The sequence below is a fragment of the Physeter macrocephalus genome, chromosome 5 (genome assembly GCF_002837175.3).
Source record: "Physeter macrocephalus isolate SW-GA chromosome 5, ASM283717v5, whole genome shotgun sequence".
In the NCBI taxonomy this organism is placed as follows: Eukaryota; Metazoa; Chordata; class Mammalia; order Artiodactyla; family Physeteridae; genus Physeter; species Physeter macrocephalus.
The window spans coordinates 3,536,310-3,556,011 of NC_041218.1; the positions used below are offsets into that span (position 1 = coordinate 3,536,310).

At 40.0% G+C, this 19,702-nt stretch overlaps 1 protein-coding gene across 1 annotated transcript in view; it reads right to left on the bottom strand.

The window, feature by feature from the left end:
- The window catches only part of DPP6 (dipeptidyl peptidase like 6), an 824,646-nt gene that overhangs the window by 316,269 nt on the left and 488,675 nt on the right, over positions 1-19,702 (bottom strand). The window contains exon 4 of the mRNA XM_024129132.3: positions 9,756-9,850. Within this exon, the coding sequence (XP_023984900.1) occupies positions 9,756-9,850 (95 nt within the window). The remainder of the gene's footprint in view (positions 1-9,755; positions 9,851-19,702) is intronic.

Sequence of the window (19,702 nt, forward strand, 5' to 3'; positions counted from 1 at the left end):
TCCACCACGCCTTACTTCTCCTGACTTCGTGTCTCTGAGATTTGCCACTCTTCCCATTAACAAGGGTCAAAACCCCCAGACAACACAGACCACTGCTGCAGTCTCACTTGCCCGCACACAAAATGTCGCCATTTGTTCTCAATTCTACCTCCACGCTCAGACTTACACCCACTCCACTCCCTGCTTTCCTACCTTCATTCAGGGCCTCACTCCTCTTCACCTGGACCTGAAGCAGCCCCTGGGGGCTCCTTGCCTAGAATCATTCTCTTCTCCAAATCGCCTTTCATACTGGTCTGGAGTTACTTTCCTAAAACACGCACTTGTCCTCGAAAAACCTATCCACTCCAATTTCCTACAGAGTAAAGACGAGCCCGCTAAGAACAGTACTTGATGGCTTGCTCTTTTTCCTGGGCCTTTAAGCCCCAGCCTTCCGAGCCCCTCCCAGTCAAGCTACACCAGGTCAAGACAACTCGCTTCATGGTCTGCCCGCGAACCTTTGTTACTCCGCCTGTTCACACTGCCAGGGTGCCATTTTTCCCACCTGTCTCCAGACTGCAGTCGCCTTCCAGGGGCAGCTGGAACGCTCCCTCTTCACACCGTCATCTGTTGTCGACACCAATACCCTTCTCCCCTTCCTCACCTTGTTCCCATCCCATACGGGACCTCAACTCAGAATATATTTCATTCATTTAGATCTTCTGACTTCCTTTAGATCTGGGCTGAAAGCTTCCCAGGAGTAAACATTGTAGTTTACAAATCCTATATCCACCCACCCATCTCGTGCAGCCCAGGGCCTTGCTCAGAGAAGACTCTCCCTTAATGTCAAATGAGGAGATGCAGGTGTGACAGCAGAGCGGCATCAGGCCACCCCTCACCTAAAGAGAACAGCAGGTTTGGGGCCAGAAAGATCAAGCTGCTACTTTATTTCTTTTCAGGTCTTTTATAGACACAAATATAAGATATGCTACTCATGTACTTTAAAAATTAAAAACATGGGGGAGGGAGGGATTGGGAGTTTGGGATTAGCAGATGCAAACTAGTATATATAGGATGGATAAACAACAGGGTCCTACTGTGTAGCACAGGGAACTATATTCAACATCCTGTGACAAGCCATGATGGAAAAGAATATGAAAAAGAATATATGTATGTGTAACTGAATCACTCTGCTGTACAGCAGAAATTGACACAACATTGTAAATCAACTACATTTTAATAAACTTTTTTAAATAGAAAAAAAGAAAATAATCATTTGAAAATGATTTGTCCTACTTACAATTTAAAAAATTAAAAGCAATAGCCTATGAAATGAAAATGAGAACTAAAATAAGTCAAAGATACTTTTGTTTTTTGTTCTATCTTATCATATGAGAAGTAGACAAAGAAAGGGGAGAAAGAGAGGGGAAAAGAGTAAAAGAAAAAAATCAGGAATAAAATGAAAGCGATCATCTGAGACACCAGAGGAAAACGGAAAAACACAGAGGGACGCAGAGGATGGGCATAACCACGTAGACACAGAAACAAATACAGAATACAGAGAGACAGTCTGTACCAAGGCTTTCTACAACATTCTCGCAAAAGACGTTGACTTTTTAGGCCACCCTTTTGTTCCTGGACTAAGGGGGTTTGAAACCCTGAGGCCAGTCTGGTCAGAGGCCAGTGCTTGTGGTCAACTATGGGGACAGGCCAGCTGCTGCCTGCCCCACCAGCCAGATTTAGATCTGTGAGAGAATTAGGTCTTGCTGCTGCCAGATCTTCCAGTTTTTCAAGAGAAACCAGAAATCTGGATGTTGAGTTTGTAAAAAACTACTCAGTGGGCCAAATAAAACATTTCAATGGGCACCATTGGTGCCAGTGTTTACCCTTTGAATTATGGACAAAAACAAGGCTATTCCTCCTTCTTCACTCTAACCTGGGTGCCAAGTGCAGTCAGCCTGGGGTGGAAATGCTCGCTGGGCACGGCTGGCGCCACCACAGAGGCTGTTCTAGCTGTGGGTCTGGCAGCATCAGTTTGGGGAAGAATATGGTTGAGATTAGAAGCACATCTTCCGGAGGTCCTCTGTTGTTTCTCTCCTGGATTCTGGAATGGCTCTAATCATACTAGTAATTATGCCCCTCCCTCTGAGGAGTCAGAATTCATTAATTTTTAGAGAGTGAGATAAAAATTCAAATTCCACAGGCTAATGATTGTATAAAATCAGAGAGAGAAATAAGAGAAACAAAAAGGCTTTTTATTTAAATGTTAATCTAGTAATTTAAATAAGTAATTAAAACAAGTAGATTAGTAATTAAACAAGTAAAGACATACAAAGTGAGAAAACCTGACATAAGCATAATGACAGGATGCTTTTTTTTAAATTTACTTGTTTTCTCTCCCAAGTGTTTCCAGGAACCATCTACAGCTCTTACATATTCATCAATGGAAGAAGTCTAATGTCTTTGAAATGTAAGGCTGAATTTTTAAAAATCTGATTAAAATTATTGAGTAAACAGCATCGAAACAGTAATTATGGAAATCATCACACTGGAAAATAATACACAAAATTTCACCACCTAACAAGACAAGCTACTGTCAGAGTTCAATGTTCACTTCCCAGCCTTTTCAATGAACATAGATGATGTTGACAGCTGTTAACTGAAGTGTATTAATATTGTATTCTTCTGTGTCTATTCAGTATAACATCATAAATATTTTTCATATAACTTTATAGCCTTCATAACTATTATTTTAATGGCTACATCATATTTTATTTATTTTTATTTACTTATTTCTTTAGTTTCAGGTATTTTTCACTGTTTTTAAAAACTTCCTAGGTAATTTACTTATGGAAAATTCCCTGGAATGAGTCAAAAGACATAAATATTTTTATTAATCTTGACTATATTGCCAAGTTGCTTTCCCAAACACCTGGAACAATTTAAATAATACAGTGAATGACTGTATCCATTGTACCACTCCGTGTTACCACTGGTATTAGAGGCAAAGAGGGTGTAAAAAGGATGAACATCACAGGTAACACAGTGGGCTATACTGAATGAGCCTGCTCGATCAACAGCTCGTGAAGTGGAGGCCAAGCCACTGTTATCTGTGGACCGTCTTGGTTTCCTCATCAAAGAAAAGAAGGGTCTGAATTACATAATCTGCAAAGACTATTTCAGCTTTAAAAACTTGAATCTCAAGCAAAGGCTAACACTCCATCCTCCAGAGAATTTTTGGTGTATTATGTTTTAGAAGGATTGGAGAGATAACAGTAAGTTTCTGTATGAATTACAGCCCCTGAGAAATCAATGTCATTAAGTCCACTGTAAATGCACTTCTGGGGGCGGGGAGGGGGAGGGGGAGAGGGAGGGAGGGAGAGAAAAGGAAGAAATCAGCGGGGTGGTGTGGCAATTTCTTAAAATAAGACAGCAGTGAAGTTTGCCACATTGACTCTTCCTTTCACAAACAACTTCTCAAGCGTGCAACGCTGTTTGAAAGCATTTTTCCCACAGTAGAACTTCTTTCAAAATTGGAGTCAATCCTCTCAAATCCTGCAGCTGCTTTATCAACTAAGTTCATGTAATCTTCTAAATCCTTTGTTGTCATTTCAATAATCTTCACAGCATCTTCACCAGGAATAGATTCACCCTCAAGAAACCACTTTCTTTGCCCATCAATAAGAAGCAACTCCTTATCTGCTCAAGTTTTATCACGAGATTGCAGCATTTTAGTCAACGTCTTCAGGCTCTACTTCTGATTCTAGTTCTCTTGCTGTTTCCACCACATCTGCAGTTACTTCCTCCACTGAAGTCCTAAACCCCTCAAGGTCACCCATGAGGGCTGGAATCAACTTCTTCCAAACTCCTGTTAATGTTGATATGTTGACCTCTTCCCACAAATCATGAATAGTCTTAATGGCATCTAGAATAGTGAGTCCTTTCCAGAAGGTCTTCAAGTGACTTTGCCCAGATCCATCAGAGGAATCACTATCTATGGCAGCCACAGCCTTACGAAATGTATTTTCTTAAATAATAAGACTTGAAAGTCAGAATTACTCTTTGATCCATGAGCTGCAGAATGGATGTGTCCACAGGCATGAAAACAACATTAATCTCATTGTACGTCTCCATCAGAGATCTTGGGTGATCAGGTGCACTGCCAATGCGCAGTAGTATTTTGAAAGGAATCTTCTTTTCTGAGCAGTAGGTGTCAACAGTGGGCTTAAAATATTTAGTAAACCATGTTGCAAACAGATGTACTGTCATCCAGGCTTTGTTCTCCCACTTACAGAGCACACGCAGAGTAGATCTGGCATAATTCTTAAGGGCTCTAGTATTTTTTGGAATGGTATATGAGCATTGGCTTCAGCTTAAAGTCACCAGTTGCATTAGCCCCTAACAAGAGAGTCAGCCTGTCCTTTGAAGCTTTGAAGCCAGGCATTGACTTTTCCTCTCCAGTATGAAAGTCCTAGATGGCATCTTCTTCCAACATAAGGCTTTTCATCTGCATTGAAAATCTGTTGTTTAGTGCAGCCACCTTCATTCATTATCTTAGCTAGACCTGCTGGATGACCTACAGCTTCTGCATCAGCACTTGCTGCTTCGTCTTGCACTTTCCTATCATGGAGATGGCTTCTTTCCTCAAACCTCATGAAACATCGTCTGCTAGCTTCAAGGTGTTTTTCTGCGGCTTCACCATCTCTCTCAGCCTTTATAGACTTGAAGAGAGTTAGGGCTTTGCTCTGGATTAGGCTTTGACTTCAGGCCATGTTGTGGCTGGTTTGATCTTCTATCCAGAACACTAAAAGTTTCTCCATACCAGCAATAAGGTTGTTTCGCTTTCTTATCATTTGCGTGTTCACTGGAGGAGCACTTTTAATTTCCTTCAAGAGCATTTCCTTTCCATTCACAACTTGGCTAACTGTTTGGAGCAAGAGGCCTAGCCTTCAGCCTAGTCAGCTTTCCACACGCCTTCCTCACTCAGCTTCAGCATTTCCAGATTTTGATTTGAAGTGAGAGACAGGCGACTCTTCCTTTCACTTGAACACTTAGAGGAACTTGTAGGGTTATTACTTGCCCTAATTTCAATATTGTTGTGTCTCAGGGGACAGAGAGGCCTGAGGAGAGGGAGAGAGACAGGGGCACGGCCAGTTGGTGGAGCAGTCGGAACACACACAACATTCTCAATTAAGTTCTCCGTCTTGTATGGATGTGCTCCATGGTGCCCCCAAATAATTACAATAGTAACATTAAAAATCACTGATTACAGTTCCCATGACAAACATAATAGTCATGAAAAAGTTTGAAATATTGTGAGAATTGCCAAAATGTGACACAGAGACACACACTGAACAAATGCTGTTGGAAAAATGGCGCCAAAAGACTTATTTGACGTAGGGTTGCCACAAATCTTCAATATGCAAAACAACGCAGCATCTGCAAAGCTCAATAAGAAGAGGTCTGCCTGTATGTAATCCACGTGAAAGTTAGTTTAGGTTTTATTTTTAGAAATCGGAGAGAATGCCTCTGCCTCACCCTGGGAGGCAGCCCAGACACACCTCCTGCAGGGAAGGAGCTTGAAGCTTGAAGTCAAGGGAGGCCCGTTCCCCCTCCCTGCTGCTGACCGGGTCACCCCGTGTGCCTGACCAGCCTGAGCCACAACGACTTGCACCCACATTCTACGTCTGTCCTCTCACGTCATCCAGACAATGCTCCTGAGGGGCAGGACGGGGTACACGGAGCTTGCACAGCTGCCTGAGGACCTGTCACTGCGGAGCAGAGAGCAGTGCCTGCGGGGAAGAGGGGGGTCAGGGACCACCCCAAACCTCTCACCACACTGATGCTCGGCGAAGCCGCTCACCTCGGTTTTGTGTCTTTTATATCCATTCATAGAATACACAGTTACGGAGCACCCACTATGCGCAGGTCACAGTGCCAAGCACCGTGGAAGAGACAAAATTAAATCAGCTAGAACCTGCCTCCAATGAGCCTGACCACTGAGCAGCAGATGTCCGAGCTCATTCAGAGATGATGTGCTTGTGATTTCCTTCCCTGTAGAAATCTAACGGAGCACCTCAAAAATCTGTGGAGACGTGGATGGACCTCAAGACTGTCATACAGAGTGAAGTACGTCACAAAGAGCTAAACAAATGTCATATGCTAACGCATATGTGTGGAATCTACAAAAATGGTACAGATGAACCTATCTGCAAAGCAGAAACAGAGACACACAAGTAGAGAACAGACATATGGACACCAAAGGGGGAGAGGGGGAGGGGATGAATTGGGAGATTGGGATTGACACATACACACTATTGATACTATGTATAAATAGATAACTAGTGAGAGCCTGCTGTAGAGCACAGGGAACTCTACTCCATGCTCTGTGGTGACCTAGATGTGAGGGAAATCCAGAAGGGAGGGGATATGTGTATACGTATGGCTGGTTCACTTTTCTCTACAGCAGAAACTAGCACAGCACTGTGAAGCAACTATACTCCAATAAATAAAAAATAAAAAACGAAAACACAGAAGTTGGAAAAGGGACCAAGATATTTTGATAAATGCTTCCTAAAATCAATTATTATGTCACATCAAATATGAGACGCTACCAAATAATAAGGATCTGAGAATATCTCACCATCAAAAAATTAATATAAAAAAACAAAAGAATGCAAATAACAGTGTGAACCAGGATGGAATTGCCTTAGAAGGCTAAATGTCTATGTGAACTCACAATTTAAAGTGTTTCTGGTATTCTGAAATAGTTCAAGATCTGATTTCTACCATTTGGAGGTGTGAGAAAGGATGACTGAATTCCTTTCGGTCAAAGGAAGCTGTTTGGGGGGGCAGGTGAGACCCCTCCAGGTGAGCCCAGCCCAGCACAAGCTCTCATTTGCATAATTATCAATGATGTAAAAAGCCCTTCTGCTGGTTTGCCTAGCGTTTGCATTCCTTTGCCTCCCCTTCCATTGATCCATCCCGGGAAAGAGCCAGTCACGGAGGCTGAGGAGCCGGAGGATGGTCAAGGCCAGCAGGCTGGAGCGCCCTGGTGTGACCTTGTGTGTGAGGGTCCTTCTCAGTGGCTGGGGAAGAGAACGAGGTCAGAGGTCAGATTGTAGGTTAATATTTTAAACTTCTGCTGACCTGGGCATTCACTGCTTCATGTTCATGTCTCCACTGGTTTCAGGTTGTTTTAAGATCAACCTAAAGATTACAGGTGGCCTCACAGGTAGCACAGCTCTCTTCCTCAGCTTACTTTTATCATTTAAACAATCTCAAAGCTTCCAGGTTTCAAATAAGGAGAGACCACCTAGGGAACCAGCATCGGAAAGGCAGGCGGGCAGAACCGGGCAAGAGCCACTGCCCTGTGTGCCCGCTCTCTCCAGCCCACTCATCCTCCCGGGAGCAGAGGGCCCGCCGACTCTGATCCCTTCAGAACACCATGCTTCCCCTTCTTAATACTTGCTCGTGAAAATACAGAGAGCTGGATCATCCCATCAGCTTTAACTTGCAGATGGAGTAACTGAAGCACAAGTTTAACTGGCTCAAGAGAACTTAAATCCAGAGCTTCTGTGTTCTAAATGATGATGCAGGCCCCCAGTGACTTTCCCTCTCTTTCCTTCGTCTGAGGTCTGTTTACAGGCGCCTTTACATGGAGCTTTGAGCCAGGAATAAACTGGCAGGATCACGAACAGTATCAACCAGGCTGTACACATTTGGTGCTCAACAAATGTTTCTGAGGTGAGTGAATAAATGACATTTTAAGAAGCAATTTCATCATATAGAATAAACCTTCCGATTTTCAAGATGAGCTCTTCCTTTTTTCTTTACCTAAGGAGGTTTCTGAAGTCACTTTATTACCTGGCTAAAACAACTTCAGTTAAAATACCGACCTGTCACAAGTTATTGATTGGAGAAAGAGAAGGCTGTTCCTAGTCTTGTACTTTCTTACTAAGTGCAGCTGTACCGACAGTACCCTGCTTTCAGCAAACTGACATCCTCACAGGAAATATCGATAACATCCTGGCAGTAACATGTACTTACCCTCAGCAATGGTCTGATCATTTTCTCCTTTCGATTAATAGGAGAAAACCGTTTCTGCAACTTCAGTATTTTTAAGTGAGTTGAACCAGCTTTTCTTATGGGAGTCATTCTACCAAAGATGATTTTTTAATGCAAAAATGCAGGCACATTCATTCTTTCCAGGTCGGGTCCTACTTTGCAGACTACTACTGAATTCAGTACCTGCTGTTTTGGGAATTACACCATCCTACAACCTCGCTAGGCCTCTCTTACACCGGCAAACAGTCTCTGTAAAGGGCAGAATCCGGCCCATACTAAACCTCAATAAAATGTTTATTCTTAAAGAAAAAGGTATCGCTACACCAAAAAGAAAGGAAGAGTATTTAAACAGCAGTGTCATATGTTCTTGAGAAGGTAGGGCAGCATTTGTGTGGGACGGGGGATAGGGCAGCACAAAGATGGACATCCTTTCATCCCTTCTTGTCCCTGGGACGAGGCTCCGGGGACCTGCCTGAATCCTCACCCAAGGACTCCGGAGAGCTCACTCACTAACTGGGCTCGGGGCTCCTTATCTGTAAACCCAGGCAGCTAATTTTTTCTATGGTCTCTAATCCCCAGATCACAGGATGCTAGGATTCCTGTGTTTCTGATTCTCATCAGAGGCTCGTTATGATGGTTCTGATTGAGAATTCGTGGCCTGTTTTAATTCTTGCTTTTAGCACAGACTTGGCCTTAGTTTCTTCCTTTGATTTCCTCCATGTATGGGACAAGAAAATGATCAACTCCCTAAAGCTGAAGATTTATTCCTTCTAAAAATAAGCATGAACACATATGAAAAAAAGAGTTAATTCTCTTTACATTGATTTCTGGTACATAACTTCAGTCAATTCTTTAATAAATATCATTAACTGTTAACATGAACTCCAAATTTTAACGCCTCATCTTTGGGGAAACAGGTTTTCCCAGATGATGAAGCAGTGACATTCTTATTGACTCAGTATTTGCTCTAAAGCATAAACATCACTTAATGTCGTTAGAGTGAGTTCAGTCAGGGCCTAAATTAATATTCCCTGTGCACGTGAAGATGCATTTTTAAAAAAATATGAGCTCGAGCAAAGCAGTCCTGAGGTATTCTCTCAATTACTGCAATTGCTCTGCAAATGCGCAAAAGCCGTAGGACTTATCTTTGAATTATATATGATAGGCAACAATTGTTTACAACACCTGCAGAGAAATTTCCCGTATACTCAGAGAAATGGTGACTTCATCTTATTAAATTAGTGTGGTTTCAATTTCACATTATCTGTAGCTGTTCAGCCTGTAGGATTACAAGTTTATTGCTTCTGCTTGGCTGTACGAAAAGTTGAAACCTAAAGTCATTTTCTGCTTTATTTTAAAAATTTATTTATTTATTTATTTATGGCTGTGTCGGGTCTTCGTTTCTGTGCGAGGGCCTTCTCTAGTTGTGGCAAGCGGGGGCCACTGTTCAACGCGGTACGCTGGCCTCTCACTATCGTGGCCTCTCTTGTTGCGGAGCACAGGCTCCAGACGCGCAGGCTCGGTAATTGTGGCTCACGGGCCCAGCCGCTCCGTGGCATGTGGGATCTTCCCGGACCAGGGCGCGAACCCGCGTCCCCTGCATTGGCAGGCAGATTCCCAACCACTGCGCCACCAGGGAAGCCCATTTTCTGCTTTATTGACTTGAAGGCGGGAAAACTGAAATTATCCTTGTCATTAAAGAGAGTACTTACAATTTTTTTGCCTTCTATTAACACTGTAGAAGTATTTGTTTCAACATTCTGCAGTATCACACTTCCTTTCTGCTCTCTGTAGATGAATTCTTTATCTACAAAAGAGAAAGTAAAACAGAAACATGAAACATCAAGGAACTCACTAGCTTTTGATGGACACAGGTAAATGAATTGACTAGTTCCAACAAAAGTATATCCTGCATTTCATCAAAGGGTCCTTTAAATATGGTGAAATGGGTCCTTTAAATATGCTCCTCTCCATATAACTGCATGTGAAGCTTCTCTCTGAATCATTTCTCAGAGTCTGCACACTGACATATAAAGCACAAGCATATACACACATAAAATCTTTAGAACATTCTAGACTTTTCTTGGGTGGGACACATAGAGTGGACACAACAGAGCAGATTAAGAAACCCGCTACCATAAGGGGGCGGAGGTAGTTGGTACCAAGGGGACTGATTTCCTATATTGGAAACTTTGGGGTGAAATCTGTATATGTACACATGCACACCATATCCTGCAAAATTAATTTCATTTGGTCCACAGCTTCCTTTGCTATTCCTGGAGGAATTGGCAGTTTCACTGTCATGAATATCTTTGGCTCTATACATTGTATCCTCAGTGACACTGGTCCTTTGTAACTCAACCGAGATTTCAAATATCCCCTTAGAAAATTAATGGAGCAATCCCCCTGAATAGTATGCATGTAGGGGTATATATGTAGGCATGTAGGTGTGTGTGTGTGTGTGTGTGTGTGTGTGTGTGTGTGAGTGGTGTGTACACATACTACAAATGAAAGGGTAAACTTTCTGAAAGGATTGCAGGTGGAGAGACTGGGCACACAATTGGAAGAAGAAATGATAAACTGGGAGATTGGGATTGACAAATACTACTACATATACAATAGATAACTAATAAGGACCTACTGTATAGCACAGGGAACCCTGCTCAATACTCTGTAATGACCTATATGGGAAAAAAATACCTAAAAAGGAGTGGATATATGTGTATGTATAACTGATTCACTTTGCTGTACACCTGAAACTAACACAACATTGTAAAGCAACTGTACTCCAATAAACATTTTTAAAAAAGAAAATAATACTATCTTTCTGAGTGAAGGGGATGACACTGAGCCAGTCTGAAGGTAAAGCAATTTCACACGATAATCAGTTGATGAATGGAAAACACTGTGCAGACTGGATTAATTCCAATGCTATTATCATTTCTATGTTTTTTAAATTCTACTCCACAGAATTACATTCTTTTCCTTCTTATTCCTTTATTCTACTTGCTTTGCCTTTGATAGTCTCTTCCTTTTTCTAGTCTGTTAAGATGGAAGTTTAGATCTTTGGTTTGATTTTCCATCCTTTTAATAAGACAATTAAAGCTAAAATTTTTCTTCTATGCATGGTATTAGCTACATCTCACAAATTTTGATATGCTGAATTCAGTATTATTCAGTTCAAATTAGTTCTAATTTTTCCTGAAAAGTCTGCTTGGCCCAATGATTATTTAGAAACATGTTTAATTTTCAAATATGTAAAGTTATTCTGGTCCTCTTATTTTTTATAGATTTTTAATTTAAATTCACTGGATCAAATAATATTCTGTACATGATTTTAGTCTTTTAAAACTCATTAAGACATTTTTGTGGCCCAAAATATGGTCTATCCTGGTAAATGTACCATATTCACATTTAATGAAATTATTGATATGGCTGAGTTTGGTCTATAATTTTTTTTGTGGGGGTTTGTTTTCTATTTTTCTCCTCTACTTCTTGTTTCCCTCTTTCTTGTTTCCTGACTTTCATTTTATTTTTTGAATATTTTTTACAGTTTTAATTTCCCTATTTTTAGCTGTATTTCTTTGTCTTCTTTTAGTGGTTGTCCTAGGGATTATAATATGTACTCAACTTTGCAGCATCTACAAAGAGTTAATAATGTATCACTTTTCGTGAAATATAGAAATCTGTCCAGTTTTCAGGTCCACATCCAGTCCCATGCTGTGATAACTGTTATGTGTATTACATCAATATACATTATATATTCTACAAGACAATGTTATAATTATTGTTTATAACAATATTATGGTTTATAAAGAAATTAAGAAAAAGTAAAAAAGAAAAATTTGTTCTTTGCATTTACCCACTATTTACCATTACTGATGCTTTTTGTTCTTTATCAAAAATATGAGTGTCCATCAGATATCATTTTCCTACTTCCTAAAGAACTTTCTTTAGGATTTCTGATTATATGAATCTGCTGGCAACCAATTCTTTTAACTTTATCTGAAAGTCTTTTCCTTTAACCTTCATTCTTATAGGATATTTCTCTTAATATAGATTTCTAGGTTAATGGTTTGTTTTTTCTTTTTCCTTTTAGCATTTTGAAATTCTGTTCCACTGTCTTCTGGTCACCATGGTTTCTAATGAGAAGTCAGCTATTAGTTGAATTATTTCCCTGCATGTCATTTCCGTGCACTTTTGCTGCTATCAAGATTTATTTGTTGTCTTTGGTTTTCAGCAGTTTGACTCCAATGCACTTTAGATGGGGCCTTCTTTGTGTTTGTTTGATGGAGCACAGGCTCCGGATGCGCAGGCTCGGCGGCCACGGCTCACGGGCCCAGCTGCTCCGCGGCGTGTAGGATCCTCCCAGACCGGGGCACGAACCCGTGTCCCCTGCATCGCCAGGCAGATTCTCAACCACTGCGCCACCAGGGAAGCCCTGTTTGATGTTTAATGAGCGTCTTGTATCTGAAAATTTATGTCTTCATCAAATCTTTAGCCATTAATTTGCCAGATAATTTTTCTACTCCTTTATCTGCCTCCTCTCCTTCTGGCATTCCAATTTCCCATATATTGGGCACCTTGATATTATCTAACAGTCTCTGATGCTCTGTTCATTAAAGAAATTTTTTCTCTCTGTTCACCTTGAATCATTCCTTTTGATCTATCATCAAAGTCACTTTGTCTTTCCTTTGTCATGATTATTTGACTATCAAATCCACACAGTGAATTTTAAAATTTCAGAATCTGTATTCTTCTGTTTAGGAATTTCCATTTGGTTCTTTTTATTCTTTCTATTTTTTTGCTGAGATTTCCCATTTCTCTGCTGAGATTTTCATTTACTGAAAACATGCTCACGTTAACTCGCTGAGGATAATTACAATAGTTCTTTTAAAATCCTTATCTCTCAGTTCCAAAATCGCTTTCATTTCAGGGCCAGACTCAATTACTTTTCTTTTACCTTGAGTGTATTCCATTCTTTTTTTGCTCTTTGTAGTAAGGTAATTTTGCATTATATCCTAGACATCATGGATTAATTTCTGGAAATTCTGGGTTTTGTTAGCATTCTCCAATGAGTGTTGTTTCCTTTGCTATAGCAGGTAATTTTCTTTGCTAGGCCTGGATGGCCAACTTTGTCTTTCCGGGCAGCAGCTTCACTCTCCTTTCAGATATTTCATCTTGAGCTGAACTGCTGGGATTCTCTGCATGCATGTGTGGTCCACAGGTCAGATGGAGATAATACTGTATCTTTCCTTCCAGTTTTATCAATTCCTGTTCTATCTTACCTCATTATCCCCCTTTTCTTAACTTTTAAGTTTGACACTTAGCTTATTAATTTCAGCATTTCTTCTTTTCTAATATCACAATGGTGCTATAAACGTTCTTAATTACTTCTTTGAGTCCATAAGTTTTTAATGGGTAGTGTTTTCACTACTGCTTAGTTCTATGCATTTTTAGTTTCTGTCGTGATTTCTTCTTCAACCTGTGAGTTCTTTAGAATTTCCAATTTGCAAATGTATGCGAAACACTCTTATATACTATCATTTTGTTATTGACTTGTGATTTGCCTACACGTGGTCAGAAAAAATCTAGATTATTAATTATTTGAACTTTGTTGAGAGTAGTTTATGGCCTGATGCATGGTCCATTTTTGTAAAAGTTTCTTGAGAGAAGGTATATTCTCTAATTGTAAATGCACAGTTCTATATGCAGTCGTTAAATTAACCATATTACTTGTCTCATCAAATTGACTCTCACTTAGCTAATTTTTTGTGTGCCTGACCTTTCCTTAAGTATTGAAGTTTTCTAGTATAATGATGTTTTGAATAATTCTGTCCTATAGATCCCCCAAATTGTGTTTCATATATTTTGTGACTATTTTATTAGATTAGTGCAAGTGTAGAATTTTCCTATCTTCCTGGAGATCTGCAAGTCTTATTTTTTAACTACATGTTCTCTCCTAATAATGCTTTTTAAAGGTGACTTCTCTTTTGCAGAATAGGTAAAATAATAGTATACACCTTCTATTGTTCATGTGGAGAGTCAATGAGATAATACACGTCATACTTATAGTGTGTTTAAAATCATGCTGCGCTCCAGGTAGGCTCTCACTGTTCTGTCAGCTGCCAACATTATCTCAGCAGAGTATTTGGCTGACTTTTGTCTCCTTTTTTTTTTTCCTGAAAGAACTGTTTACTTTCCATTAATAAATGTTTTTACTGGAATTTTAAAATTTTATTATTTAAAAAATTTTTAACTTTTATACAATTTTAAAGGTTACTTTCCATTTACAATTATTACAAAATACTGGCTCTGTTCCCTATGTTACAGGATAAACCCCTGTAACCTTACACCCAATAGTTTGTACCTCCCACTCCCCCCCCCCCCCCCCGCCAGCCGTATTGCCCCTCCCCTACCTGTGTTTCCTTTTCCCTCTCATCCCCAGTATTCTATCCCCCTCCTGCTCATCCTTCCTCTTGAAGGCTCTCCCACTCTTCACTTCCGGTGGCCCTGCCCCGGGTTGGATGGCTGTCACCTTCACCCTGGACTACTCCAGGGCCTCCCAGTGGGACTCTCTGGCCCTTTCTCTATTGGGACAAGGCCACACTTCTTTTTCAAAACTTTTTTTTCTGGCTCCTTGGCAGAGACTACTTTGGCCGAACTCCTTAGTCTGACATTCGAAGCCCTTCGTCTGCTGGCCTGTCTTCTCTTCCCATCTTAATTTCCACCATCCCCCACTAACTAAGCATCCTAACAAGTCCTGCCTTCCAAGCCTCTCTGATGCCTGTGCCGCTGCCTTGGCTGCAGTGCCCTTCTCCCGCCCCACCCCCAGGCACAGTCTTCCTGGGCTCGGCGGCGTAAAGGTCTCTCCTCCGGGCAGTTTTTCATGCCTCTGCCAGGCAGAATCCATCTCTCTGCTAACCCCCAACGTGTCATTCACCCTGTTTTATGCTCATCACAGCACGTTGCTTATTTGCTACTACAGCTCTCTCCCTCTAGAGTCATGATTCTCACGGGAAGAGGCCATACCTGTTTGGTTTCCTAACTCTCAGCATAATAACTCATATGAAAGTTGGTGCTAAAAAATATGTGAAGCATTTAACAAATGCATCCTCTCACAAGTCGGAGTCACCAAATACCCAACCTACTTGTGGAACAACAGGCATAACTCCTTGTAGAAGAGGGAGTGCTCTGGGCCAAAGTAAAAGGAAGGAGAGATGGACATGGTGGTTTTCTCAAATTACACCTTTTGTGTCTCTTTGTGAGATTCTGTTACAGCTACTTTACTCCTGTGCCTGCAGGGCAAAACGATGTTACAAAAGGAGTGCATCTGAATGCTGTGAGGATAGGAGGGTAAAACTGAAAAGCCATGCTCAACAGGGAGGTCCTTAGGAAAAGACTTCCCAAAGAAAATCTCGCACAGGACCACCCACTGGCTAGTTATTCTTCGTGTGCCAACTATCCAGTGCTTTGCATTTAAAATACATCATTAATTTAATTGTTCTGTGTACTTTAGCAATTCTTCAAAGCTAAAAAGTTAAAGAAATAGAGTAAGTTGCACTGGTAGCTAGCACAATTATTTAAAAACTGGTAAAGCATCAAGAAAATTTCCCTTCTTTCCTATACAAACCATATCACTGGGTAACCAAATTATAGATAAGGGGAAGTTTCATTTTATTTTGTTTCCCCAAATTGTGATACAAAAATGTACAGCAATGCAACAAATTATTTTAGGTACTCTGCCAAAAATAAGATAAAATTCCAGTCATTTCCTCTGAGTGTCATATATTAGCTATCTTTATGTTTTGCTTACTTTTGCTTAACAACAATGTATTATGAGCAACTTTCAAAAGCCTTACCCATGGTGAAAATTTTTTAAATGTATGGCATTTTATGGTACAATAGATTTTTTAAAAACTGAGATAATTTAGTTCTCATTGCCAAGTATAATTTGTATATGCTGGTTGGTTTTGAGGAGCATATTAATCCTTGATTATACAAATATCACAAAGATTCGATGCATAGAGATAGATTTTAATTACTGAAACAAACAGTGCACATAATAAATGAAGTAGATTTGATTTTTCTCATTATTATCTTTTAATTTTAAACAATGCTGATAGAAACACTGTTCTTTCCATTTATTTTTTTTCAGATATAATTTATTTCTATTTATGTACATTCTAAGAACACATAGCATATATTTCCTAAAAAATATATAAGCATATATTTCCTACAACAGTCAATATCCATATGATGGTCATAAAATATAAATCCCTAACAGCCACACTGTAGTCTAGAAATACCACTTCCCACCAAAGGAAAGCAGGACTCCTTCTGTAAACAGTTGATTCCAGGTCTGGGACAGGAACTATCCTAGAGACCAGAAAAGCTATCAAATTCTATTACCATGTCAAAATGATTCAGAAACCAACCCGAAAAGGCCACCAGCCAAGGACCAGCCACTTAGAGCTTTAGTAAGAATAACTGGAACGGACTGAAGCTCTTTAACTACGTATAAGTTCATGAATTTAGAATGATACTTCAAAAAGAAACAACTGATTCAATTGATCATTATTAGAGGATGCTTATAAGTCAACATATTATTTAAAAACTGGTAAAGAAAAAGGAAAGCATCAAGAAAATTTCCCTTCTTTCCTATACAAACTGTATCACTGGGTGACCAAATTACAGATAAGGGGAAGTTTCATCTTATGGAAGCATTCCAGTTATCAAATGGAAAAGGTTGATGGAATTAGCATATCACCATTTTGCAGCTCCTAATGAGTTAAGGTGCCAGTCAGCCAGGGCGGCTACACCCCAGAAGGAGAGCAGTCAACATGAACTGCCCCCTTAAGGAAGAATGTAGCACTACTGATGAAGTGCTAGCACAACCAAAGCCAAAACCCTCAAACCCAGTCAGGCTATTAGATCAACTAGAACTTACAAGAAATAGAGGACAGAGGACCGTTCTAACCAATGCCATAATGATACTAGTAGGAGGCTTTGAGAAACTACAGGGAAAATGGCCTGGCTTCTTCAAATAAATAATGACATTTATATGACAATTAGAAATTTAAACATAAATAAGATAATTAATGCTATGAATAGGATTAATAGGATAACTAACGCTATTAAGAAACTATTGTTTTCCGTTTGGGGGTTATTTTTTCTTTTAGTGTGATATGGTGGTTATGCTTTTCTGTTTAACAAGATAACAAGTCCTTATCTTTTAGAGATGTACATAGTGAAACAAAGAGGATAAAACGATATGGTATCTGGGGTCTGCTTCTAAATAGCATGGGTGGAGGAGAAAAAGGTCAGCACATAGACACAGTAAGATTGGCCAACAGGAAATAATGGTTGAAGTTGGGTTACGGACAAATAGGAGTTTACTTACTATTCTTTCTACTTTTGTTTAAGTTTAAAATTTTCTATAATAAAAAGTTAAAATTGATTTTTAAAAGTTCAAGTAGTTAAAAAAGATCATGCAGCTATAATGAGAATAAAGTTATGTTGGCTCATTCTTACATTTTATCCTTTGTTAGGCTTTTGCAGTAATTTGCACGTATTTGGGTTACAGGCAGGTAGTGGTTGTGTTTTCATCGTATTTCTCCAGTAACCACTAGGTCATAAAATAAAAATTCTGAAATCTCTCCCTCCAAGGTCAGGAGCCAGGGGCGAAAATTTGCAGCAACCAATGACAGTCTTCAATCCAGATGTAGATACACTGCCTACAGCTAAGAGTGATTTTTCCTTTGGTTTGCAAATATTAAGCCTTGTATGGAGAGTTATAGGAAGAAACAACTATAATTAGAAAGCTGATGTTAGAATTAACATATTTCAGGAAATATAAGCCAAATGAAAATTTTAAGTGGACCATATTTATAATCTAGAACTGTGGTGCTAATATGTAGCCACTAGCCACATGTTCTTACTAATATTAAAAATTAATTAAAATTGCATAAAATTTAAAATTTAGTTCCTTCTTTGTACAAGACACATTTTAAGCACTCAAAGCCACACGTGGCTAGTGGGTAATGTACTGGACACAGCAGAGACAGAACATCTCCATCACTGCAGGAAGTTCTTCTGAACGGCAATACTTTTAAGTTATAATAAGTGACTGCATTTTATTCCCAAAGAATGCCTTAGTTTACACCATAGTCTATCATGGATCTGGAAAAAAATCACTCTTCTCAAGCCATGGCTATCAAAGAGAAAATCAAAGGATGTCCTTAAAAGGTGGTCAGCAGACCTTCTGATACCTCTTGACATTTATGTGTCTCCATTCTTATGGGCAATGAAGGCAACAGCTGTGGGAGAAAAAGATTTTTAAATAAAGTATTTCCAGATTATCTCAAATGTCACAACACCTTAAAAAAGAACATGAAGTTATATGGTAACCAGAGTCCCATTAATCATCATCAGACTCAACGGATTAAAAATAGGAGTCAGGTGTGAGACTTCCCTGGTGGCGCAGTGGTTAAGAATCCGCCTGCCAATGCAGGGGACAGGGGTTCGAGCCCCGGTCCGGGAAGATCCCACATGCCGCGGAGCAACTAAGCCCGTGAGACACAACTACTGAGCCTGCGCTCTAGAGCCCGCGAGCCACAACTACCGAGCCCACGTGCCACAACTACTGAAGCCTACACGCCTAGAGCCCGTGCTCCACAAGAGAAGCCACCGCAATGAGAAGACAGCGCACCACAACGAAGAGTAGCCCCCGCTCTCTACAGCTAGAGAAAGCCCACGTGCAGCAACGAAGACCCAACGCAGCCAAAAATAAAATAAATAAATTTACAAAAAAAAAAAAAAGGAGTCAAGTGGAAAGAAAATGCCAAAGGTTTTTTTTCTGTTTATTTAGGTTGAGTTGAAACTCGTGATTTTTTTTTTTTGAAAAAGTACCCACCATGATAACTATGGCCTTTTATTTGAACCTATAAGAACTACACACAATCCTCCAACACACCAGGGAAACAAATAGAGATGGTGAGAAAATGTAAAATAAGTGATGTGCATTTTACTAAGAGGAGAAGTAAATTATTTTCCTGAGAATGTGCTTAGAAAAGGTAGGAGCTTCCAAGGAGAGAAATGGTGGGTGTAAGAAGCAAAACTCAGAGAAAAGAGGCTAACCAGTGGACATTTCATTTACTCACAAGAACATTTACAGTGTGCGGGATACTCTGCTAGACACACCAGGAATTAGCCATGTTCCCTGACTTAAGGACACTTACAATTAAAATGGTCAGTCAGATGGCAATTATTGATGCTGGCTATCGAAAAGTTCCACGTTAATCACAGCATTGTACTATAAGACATGATTCCAAGCAAATAAATAATTCTACTAATGTTATGAGAAAGTAGGATTTTCTGTATAAGAGAAAATAAATCCACATTTAAAATCATAAATTTCAGTAAAAGTTAAAATCCTGTAGTGTGATATATGGAATCTAAATAAAAGGTACTGATGAACCTAGTGGCAGGGAAGGAATAAAGACGCAGACGTAGAGAACGGACTTGAGGACACAGGGGAGAAGGGAAAAGTGGGGCGAAGTGAGACCGTGGCATGGACATATATACACTACCAAACGTAAAATAGATAGCTAGTGGGAAGCAGCCACATAGCACAGGGAGATCACCTCGGTGCTTTGTG